Source organism: Simochromis diagramma, unplaced genomic scaffold (genome assembly GCF_900408965.1).
Source record: "Simochromis diagramma unplaced genomic scaffold, fSimDia1.1 OVJJ01000320.1, whole genome shotgun sequence".
Classification (NCBI taxonomy): Eukaryota; Metazoa; Chordata; class Actinopteri; order Cichliformes; family Cichlidae; genus Simochromis; species Simochromis diagramma.
In genome coordinates, this window is record NW_024386773.1 from 12,808,646 (window position 1) to 12,831,880 (window position 23,235).

Below are 23,235 nucleotides of genomic sequence, written 5' to 3' on the forward strand. Positions count from 1 at the left end.
CGCTGGCATGACGTCGGGGCAGCATGAGTACGAGCAAATTTTTTACTTTTTTGACCGTGATGCCGCCCCCCAGCACGATGCCGCCCCGGGCAACCGGTGGGCTACTGTACTAGGGAACAATTTTTGTTCTAGTCAGCTTCGACCTTGGCAGGCCTCCAGCTGATGCCGGTGGGAGTGCCATGAGTGAATATGGTGGTTGTTTGGGTATCTATTGGTTATCAAGTATCTATTTGAGCCCTGCAGTTTGATTTTGTTTTTTATAGTTCCAAGTTAAAGCATCTTGTCCACCCATAGAAAAAGAAAGAGAGTAAGCAGAAGATTTAACTGTAGTGTTTTTGAAATTCAGTACTGTTAATGAGGAAGGGGTGCACATATAACAGATGGTGATCGATAGGAGTAGTGAAGTATTTGCTGTGGAAAGTATTTGCTGTGGAAAGTTTCAAAACTCAAAACTCAAAGGAAGTGGTTAACTAACCACTTCCTTTGAGTCCTTTGTACAAACTAACAAACATCCTTTGTTAGGCTTAAAAAGTACTGAACTGCCAGTCTCAACGTAAAAGATCGAGCATTTCACCACCGAGATGTTTGCTCTGCAACAATTTGCTGTCATTTATGCGCTGACATTCCTCGGGCAAAATGGTAAGTTGCACCATGAATACTCTTCTCCAGCCTGAGTGTGGAATATTAATTTTTTAAATTTCTTCCCAATGCCATTAGTTCTCGGAAGTAAAATTATAAATGGGGAAATAGCCCCAGACAACGAAACGCTGTATATGGCATCAGTGCTGGATTACAGAGGCTACCATATTTGTGGAGGATTTCTTGTTTCTGAGGACTTTGTAATGACTGCTGCACACTGTGACGTGTAAGTAATCTTTGCTCGAGGGAAATTTCTAATTAGATTTAAAAAAATTCAAAATGATCTATCTATCTGTCTGTCTGTCTGTCTGTCTATCTACCGTATTCACATTTTATTCATCATGTTGTCTATGTAACTTCAGAAAATCTACTGATGATCTCAGAATTATATTTTATTCAGGTATCCTAGACACGTAGTCCTTGGTAACCACCATCTGAGGAGCACTGATAAGCTCATGATTGCAGAGAAATACAAACACCCATATTATCGGGATGTTAACTCTGGATACGACATCATGCTTTTAAAAGTAAGCATTTTTGTTTTCTCACATCACACAGGACGTTTTATATTTTGGAGTGTTTGCATTTACAATATGCTGATTGAAAAACACATTTCTAGTTGAGGTAAAAAGTGCTTACTTAAAAAAAGATAAATGTTCTGTGTTGCTGTTACATGGTTTTCACTTATTTTTAATCTTTACTCTTTAATTCTGTGCCTCTAGCTGTCTAGACCTGTCCAACCAACCAAAACAATTAAATTCATTCGACTTCCCCTCCGTGAAATGACATTAAATGAAAATGAGAAATGCCAAGTGGCTGGATGGGGTAAGATAAACACTTACGGTGGAAGTGTTGATGACCTGAGAGTGGTGGATGTGTCTGTCAACAGCCCACAAGTCTGCCAGAATGCTTGGGCTCAACATGTTCCCGGATACATTCTTCCGACCAGTGTGATCTGTGCAGGTGGATACAACACAACAAAAGGATTCTGTCAGGTATCTTTTCTGTCCTTTCCCTGAAAATTCTTGCTAACTGCTCTGTTGTTGAGGAATATATGAGCAGCCTGCATTAAGTATCACATGAACAAAATACATACTTCCTCCTTACAGGGTGATTCTGGTGGCCCTCTGGTCTGCAAGGGAATGGCTGTCGGTATTGTTTCTTTCAACAAACGGATTCCTGGAACCGAGCTGGGAAATTGTAACTATCCGGATGTCCCCAATGTCTATGCAGATATCTCAAAGCACCTTAACTGGATCAGGATGATTCTCCAGGGGAAAAAAAGTTAAATCTTACACAAACCTTTGCGTCAGCACACTGTAAGTGTGCAAGCTGTGCCTCTGTCAGTGTTTGCTCTCAATGCAGAATAAAGAAAATGTTTCAAATATTGTTTCTGTGCACGAATAATATTTTATTATGACTTCAAATATCTACCTATCTAAATTCAGGGTCACCATGGAAAATGAATTCCAAGCGATACTAATATCTGTAAACTCTTTTTCATTTCTACAGTACATTAATCCTGATTTATCTAGAACAATGAATACAAAAGACTAACTGGGGGTGTTTTGGTATCACAGTGAACCACCTAATGTGGTTTTCAGTTAAATCTCTAGTAAGTCAAACAAACAGAAACTTTGACATTTTAATACTATCAGCTGTAACTCCAGTAACTCTACTTTTTAAATTTACCTTAACCCTTTAAATTTACTAGTAAATCTACACAACTCTACATAATCAATTAGAATGTAACTGAACTGAAATCAGCCATGAGATTCATGAGGTATTTGCTCCTTTATAAAATAACTAAAATCGTATTGAAATTCATCTTTATTAAACCGTCTCAGACACCTTTCTTCTGAGACTGTTCTTCCCCAGATGTCATCGCTGTCCCGTCAGGCACAGCCATCCTTTTCTGTCTTCCTGCTTTGTTCTTCAGCTCCACCTCCACGGGGTAATGGTCAGTGATGCTGAGTGCCTTAGAGAGTAAATATAGTTGACAACACTGATGCTTTCCTTTAAAATAAAACTGTCAAATAATGTCCGATTTGAGCTCAGAAAAACACATAAGTGAGTCTCACTTCATTGGTCAGCTTAAACTCATATTTTGAAACTCGGCCAAGTTGAACGACAGCGCAAAAATAAGGCTGTGTTTGCTCCCCTCCCCACTCTGTTTAGCGCAAACACAAGGCTCACTTGCGGTGTGAAGTGAAAAAAGTGAGAGAGAGGGTGAGAGAAAGAAAAAAAAGAAACATGGCTCCCTTCAAAGACCTGGTTCTAAGAGCCATTTCGTTCGCAACCGACACATCTCTATGCCCCAGCAGCCTACACGTATTGCAGCATAACTAAGGGAGGGTCACCTTTTCCAGCACTAACTATATGCTTTATCAAAAGGAAAGTTTGAAGCCTAATATTAAAAGTAGAGATAGTGTCTGTCTCCTGAATCCAAACTGGAAGCTGGTTCCACAGAAGAGGGGCCTGAAAACTGAAGGCTCTGCCTCCCATTCTACTTTTAAATACTCTAGGAACAACAAGTAGGCCTGCAGTGTGAGAGCGAAGTGCTCTAATAGGGTGATATGGTACTACAAGGTCATCAAGATAAGATGGGGCCTGATTATTTAAGACCTTGTATGTGAGGAGCAGGATTTTGAAGTCAATTCTGGATTTAACAGGAAGCCAATGATTATAGCCAAATTATTCTGCAGATCATCAGAATGAAAAGTTATTGCCCATGTTTGCATAGCCTCTTTAAAAATATGCTTTCATGACATTATTGTGTGTTGGGTGGTGGTCAGGGCTATGCAGACTGATAAACGGGACATTGAATGTCAGCTCTCGGATGGGGAGGGAGCCTGAGATTGTCTGAATTGTCTTTCTGTTCTATAGCAAATGCAGACAAAATGTTTTAGACAGCAAATAAGTTAGTGCTCTAAAAATATGATGGTTTGCTTAGAGGACACCAGGACAGATGAGTCCTCTGTCACAGATGGTTGGTCAGTGAAGATGGTCACCTGCATATTCAAGGTCATTGCATCTCCAACCCACATCCACTGCCACTGTACTTAAGGGAAATTGGGACAATGTTAAAAACTTTCTTCTGCAATTACATTTGCAATTATATCTTAAATCGGAGACTTTGTTTTACTGTAAGATTACAACAATGATGGCAATATAATTGCTTGTTGTTCAGCAGAACGGTGTCCAGTATGTTGGCTGATATACTTTTTTGCATTTGAAAATAAAAGTTGGGCTGATTACATGAAGTTTATTTAATTGTTTTATTTAAATTGCATATGTAATATTAATATAAGTGTTGTTTTAAATGCACTTTAGAACAGCACGCAGCATGTAGCAGTTGCTGTTGTAATGCAGTGCAGCGCCGCATGGTGGCGCCTCCGGTCTCATAACTGGTGTGTCACCCCTGTTTTTGTTCTTCTTTGTATCATCTCTGTAATGGATTCTTCCGTGTGTATGCAGACTAGTGAGCTCTCAAGTAATGTGTGGTAGAGGTAGCACTTTTATTTTTGATATTCTAAATAAATGAATACTAGTGAAAAGTTAGAAGCTGTTGCTCATTCGCTATCCACCTGCACACCTCTGCAGCTGGCTTCATCTCCACCGGATCGGGGTCTGGATGCAGGGCCTCCCTGCTGCTGCCGGACCGGGAGTAGTCTGCTTGTCTCCACCCTAGGAAAAAGGGTAACATCTCCTGGGTCTAGGCACCATCACCTCTCTGGAGGTGCGGTATAGAGCATGTTTGGGAGGCGGGGCTGTGGCTCCCCACGCCTTCTAGCAGATCGTTACATGGAGAAACCTTTTGTATGCACACAGGTGCACACATGGGTGCGCACAGACACAAACTATATCTTTCTTGGCTGCTCCCTCAAAGCCCATTGTGCGCTGTCAGTCTTACATGCTACAAAATAACATTGAATATTTAGTATTAAATGTTATCTAGGTTATTGCTGTGGTGTCGTGTTTATTGTTTCATTGTCCTGGGTTATTTAACCCAGCATTTTGTGTTTGTTATTATTATTACTATGTATTCTGGCTATGGTTTTGGGTCCTGTTCTTCCTCGGCGTAGTGTTTAGTCATCCCTGCCCGTGTGTTCGCCCTGTTCTGTCAATGTCGTGTCTCTAAGTTCTGTCTCCTCATGTAAATTCAGTTCAGCTGCGTGTCCCTCTGTGTGTATTTATAGTGCGTGTCCTCTTGTGCTCGTCACGGGTCTGTCTGTTTCCTTTGCGCTTCTTTCTGTTTTTTCCCTGCATGTCTTCCCGTGAGTTTAGTTTTCAGTTTCATCCATCCATTCGCTTCCGCTTCTCCTTTTCAGGGTCGGGGGGGCGCTGGAGCCTATCCCAGCCGTCATAGGGCGAGAGGCTGGGTACACCCTGGACAGGTCGCCAGTCTGCAGGGCCAACACACAGGGACAGACAACCATTCACACTCACATTCACTCGCACATTCACACCTAGTGGCAATTTGGATTATCCAATTAACCTATCCCCACAAGCTGCATGTCTTTGGACAGTGGGAGGAGTACCCAGAGGGAACCCACGCAAACACGGGGAGAACATGTAAACTCCACACAGGAAGACCCCTGGCCTGATGGTGGAATTGAACTCAGGACCTGCTTGCTGTGCGGCAACAGCGCTAACCACCGTGCTGCCCACGGTTTCAGTTTCATTCATTCGATTTTCCCAGTTTAGGTTATAGCTTGTGAGTCTGTGTCAGTCTGTACTTTCACCTCGTGTCACTCATCGCATCAAAGTCTGTGCCTGCATCTTGGGTCCTTCTTAATAACCTCACACTGCTTGCCTCACCAGCCGAGACATATAGAAATCGACAGACCATGTGACTTTCGAGCATTGCATTGTAGGTACGAGTGGCAGCAAAATCAAAACACTGCATCAAGTGCTAGCATTTCCAACACTGGTAACCATTAATTCTGTGGTTTTAATCCCTACTTGCATTTTATTTGTCCCAAAAACAGTTATGTACAAAATGAAGGAGAACACGGCAGGTCCGTACAAAGACAGGCTTGATGAAAAGGAAAAAAAAAAAAGTGTGAGGAAAATATCAAAGGAGTGAAAGAGTTAGACCCATGCAAGCATACAGAGTGGCGTAAGGACGTTAGCGTGCTGCCCAGCTTTCATCACGCTCATTAATTATATGGGCCTAAGTTTGAGGGCATACACTCATGAAGTGTTTGGTAACTTCAGATCCCTGCAACAAGCCCAGGTCCAGTTTACTGAAGGATGGGTACAGGACCTGGAAATCTTCAGAGTAGAACATAAGACCGTCGTCTGTACAAAGGTAAGTTTACCAGTCACAAAAATTGTCTTCAGAAATACCCATTAGAAAACTGTGGAATAATGTTCTGTGAAAATATGATGAAATATATCCATCATATCATAGGATATTAAAATAGTGAGAAATGGAATGAAAAGGAATGCAGGACTTTTCGTGACTGTTTGATATCGGTCTACCTCTTAACCGATCAAATCTGTGGTAGCAGTTTTAAACTCGGTATGACCCAGGTTGATAGAGGGTGCCCAGTCTGGATCGCATTCCAGCATTTTGTTGGCTAGTTTACCTACAAAACACAACCAACATTAGCCCGCAAAGCCACAGTAAATAAAGCAGCATAGCGCAACAAATTAGGTTCAAATCATGCGACCGGCTATGGCAGTTAATAATGCAACTGCTTCTTGCCATTCTAGCTCGCCACTTGTACCTACAATCCTTTGCGGTTTTACTCTGGAAATGACGTCACATAAATAAATAATAATAACAAAGGTTAGTCAAATGGACCAATGCGGTAAGGCCATAATGATGCACTTGGTAAATTAAATCCGTTGGGCATGTTTCTTGGCCTTCACACAATAATTCTGATGGCTAAAGAACTAAACGGGACGGTAAGTAAGCTTTACTCAATTTTTTTGAGGCAACGAGTTTGTATAGTTTTTTTTAGTTCTGGGAACTCATTAGATTTTACAGTGTAGAACAGATACCACAATAGTTCTTATATAGACATGAATCAGAGAAACTAACAGTAAACCCCTTGCCTGCAGTTTAGACAACAAAAGAATCGACCCCAGACAACTTTTTAGCATAAGAATGGAACATTTACTGAACTTAAGTGCAGAATAAAAATGCACAAAAACACACACTTTTTTTTAACCCAAATGATATCACAGTTACTTCAGCAAATATAATTTTTAAATTAAATTATAGCCTTTGAAATTATATTAAGCAACGCAATATTAAGTTATCACCCTTTAGGGGTTAACTCACTGATACCTCGTTCAAATGTACTGATTTTACGCAGTATGCTATGTAAATTGCTATGGCATGTGCCACCCTAAAATAATCTCTTGCCACCCGTAATGCCACTCGAGTTTTGCATATGAAAATGTTGTTTATCAAAATAAGCTAGCGTTTGATCCCCTTTGATCCAAGCTACAGTTAACAGAGAATATAATTTCAAGAAAACGGCATATTGTTCAATTTGTCTTTTGTAAAAATGGATGCAGAAACTTTAATAAAAATATCTGAGGAAAAAAAACAGAGAATATAATTTCTAAGCAGGATGACAGGAAATATTCTGCCTTCACCACGCCCATGGGTCTATATGAGTATAATCGGCTGCCGCAGGGACTGTGCAACAGCCCTGCGAGCTTCATGCGCATGATGACCAGCATCTTTGGTGACCAGAATTATTTGAGCCTGTTGTGTTACCTGGACGATCTCCTGGTGTTTGCTCCAGACGAGGACACTGCCTTGCAGCGCCTGGAAATGGTGTTTGAGAGGCTGCGCGGGCATAACTTGAAGCTGGCCCCCAGAAAGTGCTTCTTCCTGAGGAAATCCGTGAAGTTCCTCGGTCACATCATCGATCAAAATGGGGTATCAACAGACCCATCCAAAGTCGAAGTTATCGCGAACATGAGGAGCGTGGACCTCATGGACACTGATGGAGTGACTCCTTCCCAACGAAAGGTCAGATCATTTTTGGGGATGATTAATTACTACCAACACTTTGTCCCCATGTACTCTGCTGTTGCCAGACCTCTGTTTGAGCTCCTGAGAGGTGCTGTGAAGAAGGGCAAGGGAACAACTAAGGTGAGGTGGCCATGCAGGAAGATGAGTGCTTCGGATTGGACATCCAGAGAAGAGGAGGCTTTTGAGAAGCTCAAGAGCTTGATGTTAAATACAGTCGTTTTGGCTCACCCAGACTTCTCTCGCCCCTTCTTGCTTTCGACAGACGCATCACTGGATGGCATTGGAGCAGTGTTGGCTCAAATCCAGGACGGTGGAACTAAGCCCAGACCGATTGCTTTTGCCAGCAAATCCCTGTCTCAGTCTCAAAGAAACTATCCAGCACACAGGTTGGAGTTTCTGGCGTTAAAGTGGTCGGTCTACGACAAGTTCAGTCATTGGCTCAAAGGTCACAAGTTCACCGTCTGGACTGATAACAACCCCTTGACCCACATTTTAACCAAGCCAAAGCTGGACTGTTGTGAACAACGTTGGGTGGCTAAACTTGCAAGCTATGACTTTGTCATTAAATATGTCCCAGGCCGTCAGAACATTGTGGCAGATGCCCTGAGCCGATTGCCTTTTGTGAAGGATAATGTAAGTGACAGACTGCTGGCTGAGAGATATGCAGACTTCCTTGATGAGTTTCACATGCATCAATCCAGAGGGCGTTTCGGTCGTCCACCGACACCCAAGGCATGCAGAGTCTGAATCCCCTGGTTCTGGCTGAAGATGCTGTCACAGCTGTTTTGCAGTCACATGTCGAGTGGGATGTCGGCCCAAGAGGGAGAGCAATAGAGGCTTTACATCACCTGCCACAGTTGGTGTCCCCCGGTCTGGAGGCCTTACCTGCCTATTCAGAGAGAGAACTTAGGGATGCACAGCTGCAGGATGCAGTGCTTTCCCGCGTCGTCTTCTACGTTGAGAGACACAGGAGACCCTCGAGGAGAGAGCGGGTAGGGGACCCAGTCCTTGTCAAAAGATACCTGAGCCACTGGGAGAAGCTGGTCCTCAACAATGGTGTGTTGTACAGAGTCTCCAGAGACCAGATATCAGGTAACAGACGACTGCAGTTCGTGGTTCCTGACTCGGTGAAGGCTGAGGTCCTCCAAGGGATCCATGATGATGCCAGTCACCAGGGCCAGTTCAGGAGTTTAGACCTGGCTAGAAAGAGATTTTTCTGGTTGAACCTTGGGCGTGACGTGCGAGACCATGTACGGGGATGCCAGCGCTGTGTGGTCAGTAAGACTATCGAACCAGACGGGCGTGCTCCTTTGGTCAGCGTGTCCTCGTCCAGACCGTTGGAGTTGGTCTGCATCGACTTTTGGTCGGCTGAGGCCTCACACAACAAGTCCGTCGACGTCTTGGTCATCACAGACCACTTCACTGGCTGGGCGCAGGCCTTCCCATGCAAGGACCAGTCGGCTAAACAGGTTGCAAGGCTTCTCTGGGACAGGTACTTCTGTGTATTCGGGTTTCCGGAAAGGATACACAGCGACCAGGGTGCTAATTTTGAGAGCCAATTGATAAGTGAGCTCCTCAGAGTCTCTGGTGTGAAGAAGACACACACGACACCTTACCACCCGATGGGGAACGGCAGTGTGGAGCGCTTCAACCGGACTCTGGGTGGAATGATTCGTGCCCTACCACCAGACTCGAAAGTGGACTGGCCACGTCGCCTACAGACTCTGACGTTCATGTACAACTGCACCGCACATGAGACAACTGGATTTGCACCCTTTTACCTAATGTTTGGTCGCACGCCCCGGTTGCCTGTTGACATTCTGTTCCGCTCTGTCCTGAGCGATCCAGCTGTTACCTGTTATGACAGGTATGTGGTTTCCCTCAGGGAAGATGTGAAGGAAGCAATGGTCATTGCACGCGCCCGAGCTACGCAGGAGAAGCGTCGTCACTCGCAACTCTATAACAGGAGAGTGAAGGGTTCCAGGATTGAGGTTGGTGACAGAGTCCTGGTTGCTAACAAGAAAGAGAGGGGAAAGAAGAAGGTTGCTGATCGGTGGGAGTCAACGGTCTACACCGTGATCGATGTGAACCATGATACTCACACTTTCAAGATCCGTGATTCTGTTTCCGGACGAGAGAGAGTGGTCCACCGGAATCTGCTGTTGGTGGCGAATTTCCTGCCCCTGGAGGATGATGCTGGAACCTCGGATCACGTCTCCTCTACGTGGGATGTAAACACGGCGCCTGAAGATGATGATGGGGCTGCGTCTGGGGAGGGGGATTTGAATGCCCCTGCTGTGAGCTGTGTTGGTGCTCATGGTAACCGCTCACCCAATGCCATGGGTGGGACAGCTGACCTGGAGGTTATCTCTGAACCTTTGGACCCTGGAGAGAGGACAGTTGCATGGGTGTCGCAGTTGACGGAGTCCAGCCGGTCTCAGGGAGATGTTACTGATGTTTCAAGCGTGGATTCAGTCTTGCCAGCCGCATCGGCCTTGTCTGTTGAAGTGGACTTTGACCAAACCGGTTCTAGCATGGCGTCCCAGGAGGTCAATATTGCTACGAGCTGTGGGGAGGGTGTACAAGTATGCTCTACTACACCTGACGTAGTGGTGGATGTAGTTGCTCCTGCCATTGCTGCTCAGTCCCCAATGGTTGACTATAGCCAAACCGGGAATGGTTCCCAGATCAGAACCAGACTTGGGCGACTTGTCAAACCTGTGAATAGACTGATCCAGACAATGTCAAATCAAGTCGTGGTTCGTGACAGGTTTGATGTGAAGTCAGTTTGTAAGTCCTTGATCCCGTCCTTCTCTAACTAAATGTTCTGTTTATATGCCTACCTGAATGATGGGATTTGTACTTGCTGTTATGTACTCTACATTTTTGCTTTTGTTTTTTTTTTTTCTTTCTGTTGAGCCATGGTACACACCTTGTAAGGGGTTATTAGTAGGGTGTATTTCGGGCACCCTGCTGCCAGTTGCTGGGTTGGGAGTTTGGCGCTGCTCCCATCCCACTTCATCCTTAGGGATACGTTTAGTTGGTGTCTGTGATTTTTGACCTCTGGCTGGTTGGTGCATACTAGTGTGGGTACCTGAGGCTCAAATTTGATAAAATTCAGTGGGGGTGAGTGTAACGGAGTTAAAAATACATATGAAAAACATGCACTTACCTGTTCTTAATTATCATTTTAAGTGTGAATTTTATCATTTTTTTTATTATATTTTATTTTGAAAACCCAGAAACCGGATCTCACTCTAACGTTTAGAAGCTGCTAAGGCTTCCGCTCCTCACAGCGCGCGTTTGCACTGTGAGGGTAAGTCCTGTAATGAAAGGCTCTGGCATTTTTATGGTTTCTGGTGTGAATGTTGTTACATAAGTTGTACATGTCGATGTATATAGGTTCATATTGATGTTAGAAAGTTTCTGTGTAACTGAAACAAAGGCGGGTTGCTGTTAACTAGTGTTTCTGCCATATTTATGCTCTTTGGCAGTAAGTCTTTGTCAGCCCCCTAGTGGTTGCTGCGCACAGCAGGAAATGTGTTTGGATTTACTGTTTTTCTGTGCTTTTTGTGATGTTGTTTTACATTGTAGGAGCTACAATTGCTGGTACCATCAGAAGACACCTGTTGAGTGTGTTTTATGTCTTCTGCAGGTACGTGAGCTTGTTAACAGTCATTTTGTCTGTAAAGCACAAGCAAGTGAAAATGTAATGCGCTATTGTTAATTTGTCCACTAGAGGGAAATGTTTAGTCGGTGATGCTTCTGTTATCCTGTTATTTTGTTTTACACGATTGTGAAATGTATTTTATTAGTCATAAGGTTTCTTTTTGTATACAAGTTCAGTGTGACAGACTGTAAAATGGGAGAAATTATTATTTTCCATCTTTTCCTTATTAAAAAGTTAATTGTAAGTCTGTCAAGACAGCACGCGTTTGCACTGTGAGGGAGCTACAATTGCTGGTACCATCAGAAGACACCTGTTGAGTGTGTTTTATGTCTTCTGCAGGAATAAATCGTGAAAAGCCAATCTTTCTGAGCGTCTGTGATTTTTGAAGAGCTGGAAGTGTTACACAAGTGACTTTGAGAGTGTAACCCTGTAACCCTCGACCTTGTGTGCCTGCTCCGCACAATACCTAGTGTCGTGCTCAGGCTATTTTCCCCAGCCAACTAAAGAGACTTTTTCCCTTTGGACTCTGCTGCCGCACACGCGGTGTGATTCTTGTGTTCATGCTTGACTATTATCGTGGAGATTGTTCTAGCCTAGTCTAGTGCTTAATAGCTTTGTTTACTTTCTCAGCATCCCTCGCAGGAGTTTTGTCTTGTAGTTTTTGCCAGTCTCAGTGTGTATTTAGTTACAGCTACTTAGAGCCCATATGTGAAGCTTGCGTTAGTTTATTAGGTTGATTTAATTCAGAGGTCAAGTGTTTTCCCTCTCACCCTTAGTTCATGTGTAGGGTTTTGTTTACATTTACCACTTTCACTGTGTGCCACTTTTGTGCCAAAATTGCTGCTGGTATGTTGGGGTTTCTCCCAGTGGACGAGAGGGTTTGTTCCCTTCACTTTCGGGTCAGGGAATGGGTCCTGACAGTCGTCTGTGCTTATGTGCCGAGCGGCGTTCAGAGTACCCAGCCTTCTTGGAGTCCCTGGGTGGGGCACTGGAGGGTGCTCCCCCTGGGGACTCTGTTGTTCTGCTGGGAGACTTCAATGCTCACGTGGGCAAAGACAGTGAGACCTGGAAGGGCGAGATTGGGAGGAACGGCCTCTCGGATCTGAACCCGAGTGCTGTTTTGTTATTGGACTTCTGTGCAAACAATAGTGGTGCAATGGATCACGGTTGATCCGTAATCCGAACCGATCCCACTCCACGGTTCGGCACGCAAGTGATCCGAAGATTCGAAAAAGAAGAAAAAAGTATGTGTATGGTGCGCGTGGTCAGTCTGTCAAGCAATAGCTATGGTCAGCGCTGGAGGAGCAGAGGAGTTTGCGGTGTTTAAGCAGCCTTTTGCTGCCCTATCCGACCGGGCTAAAGCTATTGCAAAAGCTATTGGGGTGTTTAGCTGCAGACGGGAGGCCGTATTCTGTTGTGCAAAACAAGGGGTTTAAACTAGACAACGCGTTAGTTGACGCATTGATGCCGTGCAGCCCCACGCACGGGGTGATCCGCGGTAACTAGTTAACGGAGATTTGCCGCGTTAATGCAGTTATGGCATTAACGTCATTTTAACTAGATTTACGCTGACAGCACTAGTTTAAACTATGATGAAGGTGCTTGAGCCACGCTATGACATCCTGTTGCGCGTCCACCTTAGTGACAAGATTGCTCCAAGCATGTATGAACAGGAAAAGTTTAAAGTTATGGCTGAGGCATCTTCTGTTGCCCTAACTACAAATGGGTGGACCTCCAGGACAACGGAAAGCTACGTGACCGTGACCGCTCATTATATCACAGCGGAGTGGTAGATAGAAAGCCCTGTACTGCTCTATATTGCTTAATTTGTTTTTATATAATTGCGTGGAATGAGTCTTGAGTTGAATGATTTTAATAGGCAAAAAATACTTAAATAAGTAAATGGCAAGTTAAATTTTTGTCTTCTTTTTTTTTTCTGCTGATCCAAAAATTGATTTGATACGTGACGAAAAAAACGTGATCCGATCCGAACCGTGAGACTTTTGATCCGTTGCACCACTGGCAAACAACAGTTTGGCCATAACGAACACCAGTTTTAAATATTAAACTGCACCATGCTTAACCATGCTGAAATTGGGTTGCTTTTTTTTTCTAACATGAAACATTAAAAACCGGAAAACACTGCCCACAACCACCAAATGGGTGGACCTCTAAACAAACACAAACCTGGTTTTAGAAAGAAAATACGCACACAAATAAGAAAGAGATGGTCATTTCAGCATTTGTAACTGAACACAATCTGGAACCCAAGCCTTTTTCTGCATATTTGTAATAACCTAATATCCAAATTTACTTATTTCTATTTATAGTCATTTCAATAAGCTGAGAGAAGATTAGTCAAAGGATCAAATGTCACAGATATCAGTGGCAACAGGTCTGAATCATGAATCCAATATAGACAGAGGAAGTCAGGAAGGAGGTAAAATAATGAGGGATAGCTCAGTAGGTAGAGTGGTGGCCCCATGATCGGAAGGTCGGGGGTTCAACTCCACTACACGGCTACCCCGAGGTACCCCTGAGCAAGGGACCGTCCCTACACACTGCTCCCCGGGCGCTGCATTGGTGGCTGCCCACTGCTTCACTGGGTGAATGGGTTAAATACAGAGGAACTATTTCCCTATGGGGACTAACACATACACATTACATTACAAGAAATGGTGGTACATTTCAGCCAGTGGAGTTTTTATTCATCTTGCACTACCATCTGGAAAGCATCTAATTTACTCTTTCTCCAAGATTGCAGCATGACAACATGACTCTTGTTAAAACAAAAAACAAATGTGAAAATCTTCAAGTATCTATTTGAGCCCTTCAGTTTGATTTTGGTTTTTCTAGTTCCAAGCTAAAGCATCTTGTCCACCCATAGAAAAAGAAAGAGAGTAAGCAGAACATTTAGCAGTACTTTGTTTGAAATTCAATACTGTTAATGAGAAATGGGTGCGCATATAACAGATGGTGATAGATAGGAGTAGTGAAGTATTTGCTGTGAAAATTTTCAAAACCACATTACTCACAGGAAGTCGTTAAAAGTCAGATATTAGTCAGTACAAACTGCTTAAAAGGACTGACCCGTCGCTCTCAAGTTAACAGATCGAGCATTTTACCAGCGAGATGTTTGCTCTGCAACAATTTGCGGTGATTCATGCGCTGACATTCCTCGGGCAAAATGGTAAGTTGCACCATGAATACTCTTCTCCAGCCTGCATGTGGAATATTTATGTTTTTTATTTTTATTTTCTTTCCTCCTAATGCTATTAGTCCTCGGAAGTGAAATTATAAATGGGAAAATAGCCCCAGACAACAAAATGCTGTATATGGCATCAGTGCAGGATAACAGAGGCAACCATATTTGTGGAGGATTTCTCGTGTCTGAGAACTTTGTAATGACTGCTGCACACTGTGACCTGTAAGTAATCTTTGCTCGAGGGAAATTTCTAATTAGACCATTTTTTTCCCCAAAATGTCCCAATGTCCTATATAAATATATATATAAATACATGTATATATATTTACTACTGTATAATGTAATGGTCATAATTTAAGTTGCAGTTCTTCCTTTACAAACTGAAACCATGAGAATTTTTATAAAACTTATGCTAAGATCTTGAAGTAAAACTGAATTTAACTATAAAGAAATGTATTCATATTTTATTCATCATGTTGTTTATGTAACTTCAGAAAATCTGCTGATGATCTTAGAATTATATTTTATTCAGGTATCCTAGGTACGTAGTCCTTGGTAACCACCATCTGAGGAGTGCTGATAAGCTCATGATTGCCGAGAAATACAAACACCCATGTTATCGGAATGTTAACTCTGGATACGACATCATGCTTTTAAAAGTAAGGTTCATCATTTTTGTTTTCTCACATCACACTGGAAGTTTTATATCTTTGAGTGTTTGCATTTACAATATGCTGATTGAAAAACACATTTCTAGTTGAGGTAAAAAGCTCTTACTTAAAAAAAAGATAAATGATAGATGTTCTGTATTGCAGTTACATGGTTTTCACGTATTCTTAATCTTTACTCTTTAATTCTGTGCCTCTAGCTGTCTAGACCTGTCCGACCAAGCAAAACAATTAAATTCATTCGACTTCCCCTCCGTGAAATGACATTAAATGAAACTGAGAAGTGTCGAGTGGCTGGATGGGGTAAGATAAACACTTACGGTAGAAGTGTTGATGACCTGAGAGTGGTGCGTGTGTCGGTCGTCAGCCCACAAGTCTGCAGGGAAAGATGGGGTGGTCTTCCTCCCAATATTATCTGTGCAGGTGGATACAACACAACAAAAGGATTCTGTCAGGTACCTTTTCTGTCCTTTCCTTGGAAAATCTTGCTAACTGCTCTTTTGTTGAGGAATATATGAGCAGCCTGCATTAAGTATCATATGAACAAAATACATACTTCCTCCTTACAGGGTGATTCTGGTGGCCCTCTGGTCTGCAAGGGAATGGCTGTCGGTATTGTTTCTTTCAACAAACGGCTTCCTGGAACCAAGCTGGGAAATTGTAACTATCCGGATGCCCCCAATGTCTATACAGATATCTCAAAACACCTTCACTGGATCAGGAGGATTCTCCAGGGGGGAAAAAGTTAAATCTTACACAAAGCTTTGCGTCAGCACACTGTAAGTGTGTAAGCTATGCCTCTGTCAGTGTTTGTTCTCAATGCAGAATAAAGAAAATGTTTCAAATATTGTTTTCGTACACAAAGCTTTGCGTCAGCACACTGTAAGTGTGTAAGCTGTGCCTCTGTCAATGTTTGCTCTCAATGCAGAATAAAGAAAATGTTTCAAATATTGTTTCTGTGCACGAACAATATTTATTATGACTTCAAATAACTACCTATCTAAGTAGTTTACCATGGAAAATTAATTCCATGCATTACTAATATCTCTAAACTCTTTTTCACTTCTACAGTACATTAATCCTGATTTATCTAGAACAATGAATACAAAAGACTAACTGGGGGTATTTTGGTATCACAGTGAACCACCTGATGTGGTTTTCAGTTAAATCTCTAATAAGCCAAACAAATAGAAGCTTTGACGTTTTAATACAAGTACTACATCTAACTACAGTAACTCTTTTTAAAATTAATAGTAAGATCATGAATATTGAACATCCTGACGTCTTCTCTTGGTTGGCGTGTGGGTGCCTGCCCTCGCTTCCTTTTTGTTCCCACATTCTTCTTCTGTTGTCTGTCTGGCTCATCTTTTTTCTTCTTCTGTGCTCCCGCTGGCTTGGCCGCCATCTTTGGTGACCCTGCTGGTTTGGTCTTCTTCTGTTCCCCTGTTGTTTAATATTAGAAGGAGGAAATATAAAGTCTGCTCTCAGTAGCACCCAGAATACAACACTGCAGAACATGTTTGCTATAAATTTGTTACTGTTAGTGTATATATACACTAAACCAAATCCAAACTGGAAGCTGGTTCCACAGAAGAGGCGCCTGAAAACTGAAGGGTCTGCCTCCCATTGTACTGTTAAATACTCTAGGAACAACAAGTAGGCCTGCAGTGTGAGAGCGAAGTGCTCTAATGGGGTGATATGGTACTACAAGGTCATTAAGATAAGATGGGGCCTGATTATTTAAAACCTTGTAAGTGAAGATCAGCCCCTCAGCGGTCAGGCTGAAGTTGCCCGCATTCCCTTAGGATTCACCCGACCTTCTGCGTGTCACAGTTGAAACCGGTGATCACGAGTCCTTTGCCCTTTGTCTGTAGTCGAGTCCACAGATCATTCCCTGATGATTTTTCTAATGTGAAATATTTGCCGTGGCTCATAAAAGGGAGGTTAACCTTACGAGATGTCTGGGTTAAAGGGAAAAAAGTGATTTTCTCATTGACATCAGTGCTATTGCAACTTATAGTGTTATTGTAAACGGTATGAGAGCATGATTGTGAGTGTCCTTAGTGAAACCATGCAAACTGTGTGAAAGAGTGATTAGAGTGTGACATGAGAAAGGACTAACTGTCCTGGCAAGGGTGCAGATAGTGAATTGTCTCTATTTCTCTTCCTGAAATTGCCCACAGCAGACTGTGGGTTTCTAACTGGAAGGAGATCCATGTACATGAATTATTTTTGAACACAAAAAGCAGAAAGAGATCCTTCACTGTCAGCGGATAGAGTACGACTGACTGAGAGTCTAAGCTGTCGGAGAGAAAGGAAACTTCTGTGCTAAACCGCACAGCCACAGAAATTCTCACAGACAGACTCACAGACACAGTGAGAGAAAAGTTGGTACGGATCATATAGCATTTGAAAAACCAGGTATTTCTCTCAGGAGTGGTGGAGGGCAAAACAGAGCTAGAAGAAAACAAGTAACAATCTAATCGTTATGTGCAAATAAACAAATAAACTGTTTTGTTTTGTTTTTTACTTGATGTGTTAATGTGAAGCAGATACATCATAAACTGGTAATTTTAGCCCCAAGTGCGATAGGAGAAGGATTGTTGAGTGCGAGAGGAACTGACCTGAAAGATAGGATCATGGTAGTGATGGGTCCAGCAGCACTGACCCACCAGCGCATGTATCAAGCTCACAGAGCGAAGCCTGTATCGGTGCGTGTGTCGCTTTAAGAAAAAGTCACGTGATCGATACAGCTGCTGTGTCGATCATTGCCAACGCTCCAAACTGTGTTTAAAAGGTACCACATCTGCATCTGTCAACGGAATGAGTCGCCACCAAAAAAACAAAACAAAATTACTCTCGCAAAGAAACAGATAATACATATCTCTCCATAAAAAATGGAGCCCAAAAGAAAAAGAAAAGTTTCTGCTGTGTGGGATCATTTCGATCTTTTAACTGCAAATAAGGTAACTGTCTGTCTTTGTTTCAGTGTAATCTATCAGAATAGGAAAAACAGCAATGTGACCTGCAGTGTAAATTATTTATATTTGTGTAAATGATTTCATTTTATGCAGGTTAAATGTCGCATCTGTTCTGCGGAGCTTTCTTACACAAACAAAAGCACCTCCTCAATGTTTAGGCATTACAGAGCCAAACATGAAAATGAGGAGACAAACACACCGAGAATGAACACAGGTAGGCCTATATAGACATTGAGCAGCATTATCATCATTTTTTTTTTCATTGTGTTTTATTATTTTGAAATCAAGCATCTAGGAAGACTGTTTTTGACCAGGCAGTCCTGAATTTTTTTATTTATTTTTTTTTATAAAAGACAATCCCTTAGTATTGTGGAAAGTGTTGGAGAGAAACATTCCAAGATCAGAGGATCCTTTAACGTACTGGGGAAATAGGAAGACATCTTATCCGAACCTTTTCCACCTGGGTTTACAGTTTTTGTGTACCCCAGCTCCATCTGTGCCCTATGAGCGTGTGTTTTCCAAAGCTGAGGAAATGGTGTCCAAAAACGCAATGGACTGAATGCAAAAACATTGGATGAACTTATTTTTCTGAATAGAAATTTATAATAAACTCTGAGTCAAATACATTTAAATGGGTAATGTTACATTCACAATACCTTCATTTTAATTTTCACTTAATGTCATTCACAATATATTTTAAAGATGTCTACAATATTTGCAATGTAAAAAATATAAAATGATTCCATGGAAAGTACAATACCTTACAGTGTATACAAGTATGACTAGGTCATTGAATCAGTGTCTGTTGTGAGTCTCAAGTAAGTTGCCTGCAATGATACTTAAGGTCCAGCAGGTGACAGTATGGAGCAAAACAGCAACACTGTGTCGACTCAGTATCGATACAGTTTGGGGAATGTGCTGAAACGCTTCACGAGGCCTCATCTACCCATCACTAGATCATGGCCAAGCTTGAAACCTGGACCCCCGTACCAAGACTACGTGAAGCCCCTCAGAAGGTCTGCTAGATACAGGCTACAGCCACCATTACCGAGACTAACAAGCCGATCTACAATATGGCAGCAGTGATCAGTGAGATGCTTGTCTACAAGTTGAACAGCCACAAGGGGCAGTACCCTCCATGGAGAAGGAGGCTAGAGGCTAAGAACAAGGTAGCACGGAGGGAGGTTAGCCAACTATCGGAGTTGCAGAAAGGTACGATGAAGAAGGTGCCTAAGAAGTACAGCAAGCTGTCCATACCTGAGGCCTTGGAAACTGCTAAGCAACAACTCGCAGCTTGAAGAGGTACACCAGAGAGATCGAAGGCAGGAGAATAAACCAGCTGTTCTCCACAGAAACAGCCAAGGTGTATACTCAGTAGCAGGGGAATATGAGAACAGCACCACCAAGGCTGGAGACTGAGGAATACTGGAAAAGCATATGGGAGAAGGACGCAACCCATAACGGTAATGCTCAGTGGTTAGTGGATCTGGGGGCAGACCACAGTGACCACCCTGAACAGGGTCCAGTAACCATCACAGTGGCAGATATCCAAGAGAGGGTTTCCAGTATGAAGAGTTGGACAGCACCAGGCTCTGACATGGTTCACGCCTACTGGCTTAAGAAGCTGACTGCACTCCACGAGCGTCTGGCAGCACAAATAAACCAGCTGCTAGCTGACAAAAGACACCCAGATTGGACTCAATTAAAAACAATCTAATTAATTAGAGGCTTTGTAATTAATTAATTAATCTTGATTAATCACATTTAATCACACAAAGCACAAATGTTTTTGAACTTAAAAGGGTTTTATCAAATCAGTTTTATTTATATAGCACTTTTAAAAACAACAGGTGTTGAACAAAGTACTGTAGGCCTACAATAAAATAAAATTCTACAAAATTTTTAAAAGAAAGTAAAATCAAAGATGAGAGAAAAATTAGAATAAAATAATGACAGACTCATACAGAATTAAAAGCCAAGGAGTAAAAATGGATCTTTAGAAAGAGTTTTAAAAGTATCCAATGTTGAAGAGGTCCTGATATGTAAAGGCAGTTTATTCCACAGTTTCGGAGCAGTTGCAGCAAAAGCCCAATCTCCTCTGTGTTTTAATCTAGACCCAAGAACAACTAGCAGCTTTTGGTCCACAGACCTCAAAGATTATACCAATTTAAAAGATCAGAAAGACAAATAGGAGCTAGTCCATGCAATGATTTAAAAACAAGTGTCAAAATCTTAAAATCAATTCGAAAACTGTCAACCAGTGTAGCGAGGCAAGTATAGGCGATATGTGCTCTCATTTGCGCGTGCCAGTCAGAAGCCTTGCTGCAGCGTTTTGAGCCAGCTGTAGTCGGCCAATAGATGACAAGGTAACACCACAGTAGAGGCTGTTGCAGAAGTCGAAGCGAGAGTGCATCGCATTGGGGCTCCGAAGACAGGAAGCAGGAGACCACGTCCTATTGTGGCCAAATTCGGCCACTTCAAGCAGAAGGAGCAGGTGAAGAGTAGAGGCAGAGAGCTGAAAGGAACGGATTTCAGCGTGAACGACCAGTTCCCCAAAGAGATACTGGAACGACGCAAGGTCCTGTTCCCAGTCTAACGTAGTTTTATCCAGAAAGGCTCCCGTCATCGCCGTGGACCGGCCCTACATAGACGGACAGATCTACTGCGACCCCGGCACCACTCCGTGGCTGTATTGACCGCACACCGCTACACGATTCTCTTTACTCACACTCTCTTGTATTAACATCTGTTTAACTTTGTAATATCAGTTTGCTAATTCAGTATACCGTCACCATCACTCTCAGTCAATGCCTTAATTTGAATGTTTCCGTTTTTATTCCTTTTTTCCTCTCTCTCTTCCTCTTTTTCTTCTCTTTATTTACAAACAAATGATGTGTTTCCATTTTCCTCACCCGTCTAAGCGAGACACACAGCGTACATCATTCACCATACACACACAACTACGGTCGCACTAAGATTTGTCACATGGAATGTGCACGAAGCTGGCTCCAGAGAAAAAAGGTTAAAAAAAAAATTTAACCAACTTAAAAACCTGCAGGCAGACGTTGTTTTATTACAAGAGACTCACAGGCCTGTCACAGGTTTGAATGAACTTAAAACACCTGAGTTTCCTAATGTGTTTTCAGCCTGTTATAATTCTAGACAAAGAGGAGTAGCAATTTTAATCCATAAAAATATTAATTTCACAACTGGGTCCAGAGGGCATCCTAGAACAGAGCTGGCCCTTCGGATCAGCCTGTTCAGTCTCTTCCTGTCCCCGGCAGAGATGCTGCCACCCCAGCAGACCACACCATAAAAGATGGTTGAGGCCACCACAGAGTCATAGAAGGTCTTCAGGAGTGGGCCCTTCACTCCAAAAGACCTGAGTCTCTGCAGCAGGTACATTCCAGACCCCAGTCGGACAGCCAACTCCTCCTCCTAGCCCCCCCGCTCCAGCAGGCCGCAGAGAACGGGGGTGTGTGAAGACTCCAAACCTCCCTCCGCCCGCTCATATGTAGTGTTGATGCATGTGTGTTCTAAGGTGCCTTTAAAACCCAGGAGGGCATGGAGCTACCTGCCAGAGAGCAGCAGGTGAGCGCATAGCCCTTCCTGCTAGCCCTCAATGTCTACGTGTATTTAAAATTGAGAGGTGGGCAACGACGACACCCTGATGGTCTTTTGGATTCCGTGTAGCGTGCCCACCCCCAAGATCCTATATGTATGTGTTATGAGAGTGTGAGTAATGAGAATGTCTAAGCTGTGGGATAAAATTGAGGCACAGGCAGCCAGATGGGGACAGAGGGGGGGGGGAGATGCCTCCCCTGCACCCTGGTGACACATCTTTACCCCAAGGCCCTGCATGTGTGGGTGATTGTGGTGGAGCAGGAAGAGGGAGGCAGCTGGAGATGGGGAGGGAAGGAAGGGAGGGGCAAGTGACCCCTCCCTGTGGCCAGCTCCCCCGCTGACCCCAGTAGGCACCCCCATACTCTGCAACCCTCCAGGGAAAGGGGGCCCAGTGCAGCAGCGCCGCTCAGCCCCACAGAGCCCGGGACAGCCCACCTGACCCCACCTCAGAGAAAACTGCACCCACCCCATCATCCACTCATCTTCCAGACCTTTTTCTCACTATCTGTTTATGCAGGTATGACCAGAGGGTCAGAGGTGGTTGCCACGGTGATGGGTGAGGTGGCGTCTCCACATAATGAGATGCCCCAAAAACTGCAGAAGAGGAAATGTGAGCTGAAGTGCTGGATCTCAGCCAAATAAGGAGAACCGTGGCTTTCATCCAAGTTTTTTAACAATCACCTCAGTGTCCTGTTTATCACACATAATAAAAAGCATTTACAGTCTGGGTATGGTGCTCTTTGTTCCTTTAGATCATCTACGGAGCAAAGAGATTTTTAATTCAAACCTTTGATAGCCTGAATAAAGAAAAGATAAAGTCATATTTAGAGTATGTGTGGATCATCTTCTTTCATAAAAGAACCAACACATGTCCTCTGTGTATATTTCCACAGTCATGTCTGTGTTTGGTCTTCCTCTGTGTCCATGATTGCTCTCTCCCCCTCAGTGTCTCTCACTCCCTCGTTCTCCAGGTCCTAATCATGTCCTTATGTTTTGTCTCCCTTTTCTGTTCACATGTTCGCCTCCTTGTGTTTCATTCCATGTCTCCGCTGTCTGTCATGTGCCTTCTCCCCAGTCCATCATGCTTCTTGCCCTCTCTATCTCTTCTGTCTGTCTCATCCCTATGTCTGTTTCTTTCCTCCTGCCCCGTGTCAAGCCGAGCGTCTAGGTGTGCTTCATGTTTTACTTTAGCTAGCTAATGCTAGCTCCATTTCTGCAAATGCACAGATTGTAACTTATTGTAGGATTAGAGGATAACTGCACTCATGGACATTACATTTTATTTATTCATCATATCTCTATTTATACTATAATGCAACCAACCTTCCTACCTCTGTAAACTGTATTTATAATAACCATATTTATTATAGTAGCAACAGTACGACCCACCCCCCACTCAATATGGGTGCAATATCACTGATCACACGCTGCACCTCACAATGCACTTG

General features: G+C 43.1%; 2 protein-coding genes across 2 annotated transcripts; both read left to right on the top strand.

Moving 5' to 3' along the window:
* Positions 1–505: 505 nt before the first annotated feature.
* On the top strand, positions 506–2,029 carry LOC120719934 (granzyme B-like). Its single transcript, XM_040009498.1, has 5 exons — positions 506–639; positions 718–865; positions 1,040–1,166; positions 1,362–1,634; positions 1,749–2,029. The coding sequence occupies exons 1-5, from the start codon at positions 582–584 to the stop codon at positions 1,926–1,928; spliced, it is 786 nt and encodes a 261-aa protein (XP_039865432.1). The 5' UTR covers positions 506–581; the 3' UTR covers positions 1,929–2,029.
* A 2,817-nt stretch (positions 2,030–4,846) lies between these two features.
* On the top strand, positions 4,847–16,135 carry LOC120719943 (granzyme B-like). The gene is made up of 7 exons (XM_040009507.1): positions 4,847–4,851; positions 10,071–10,073; positions 14,421–14,499; positions 14,589–14,736; positions 15,047–15,173; positions 15,383–15,637; positions 15,752–16,135. The coding sequence occupies exons 3-7, from the start codon at positions 14,442–14,444 to the stop codon at positions 15,929–15,931; spliced, it is 768 nt and encodes a 255-aa protein (XP_039865441.1). The 5' UTR covers positions 4,847–4,851; positions 10,071–10,073; positions 14,421–14,441; the 3' UTR covers positions 15,932–16,135.
* The last annotated feature ends 7,100 nt before the right edge of the window (positions 16,136–23,235 follow it).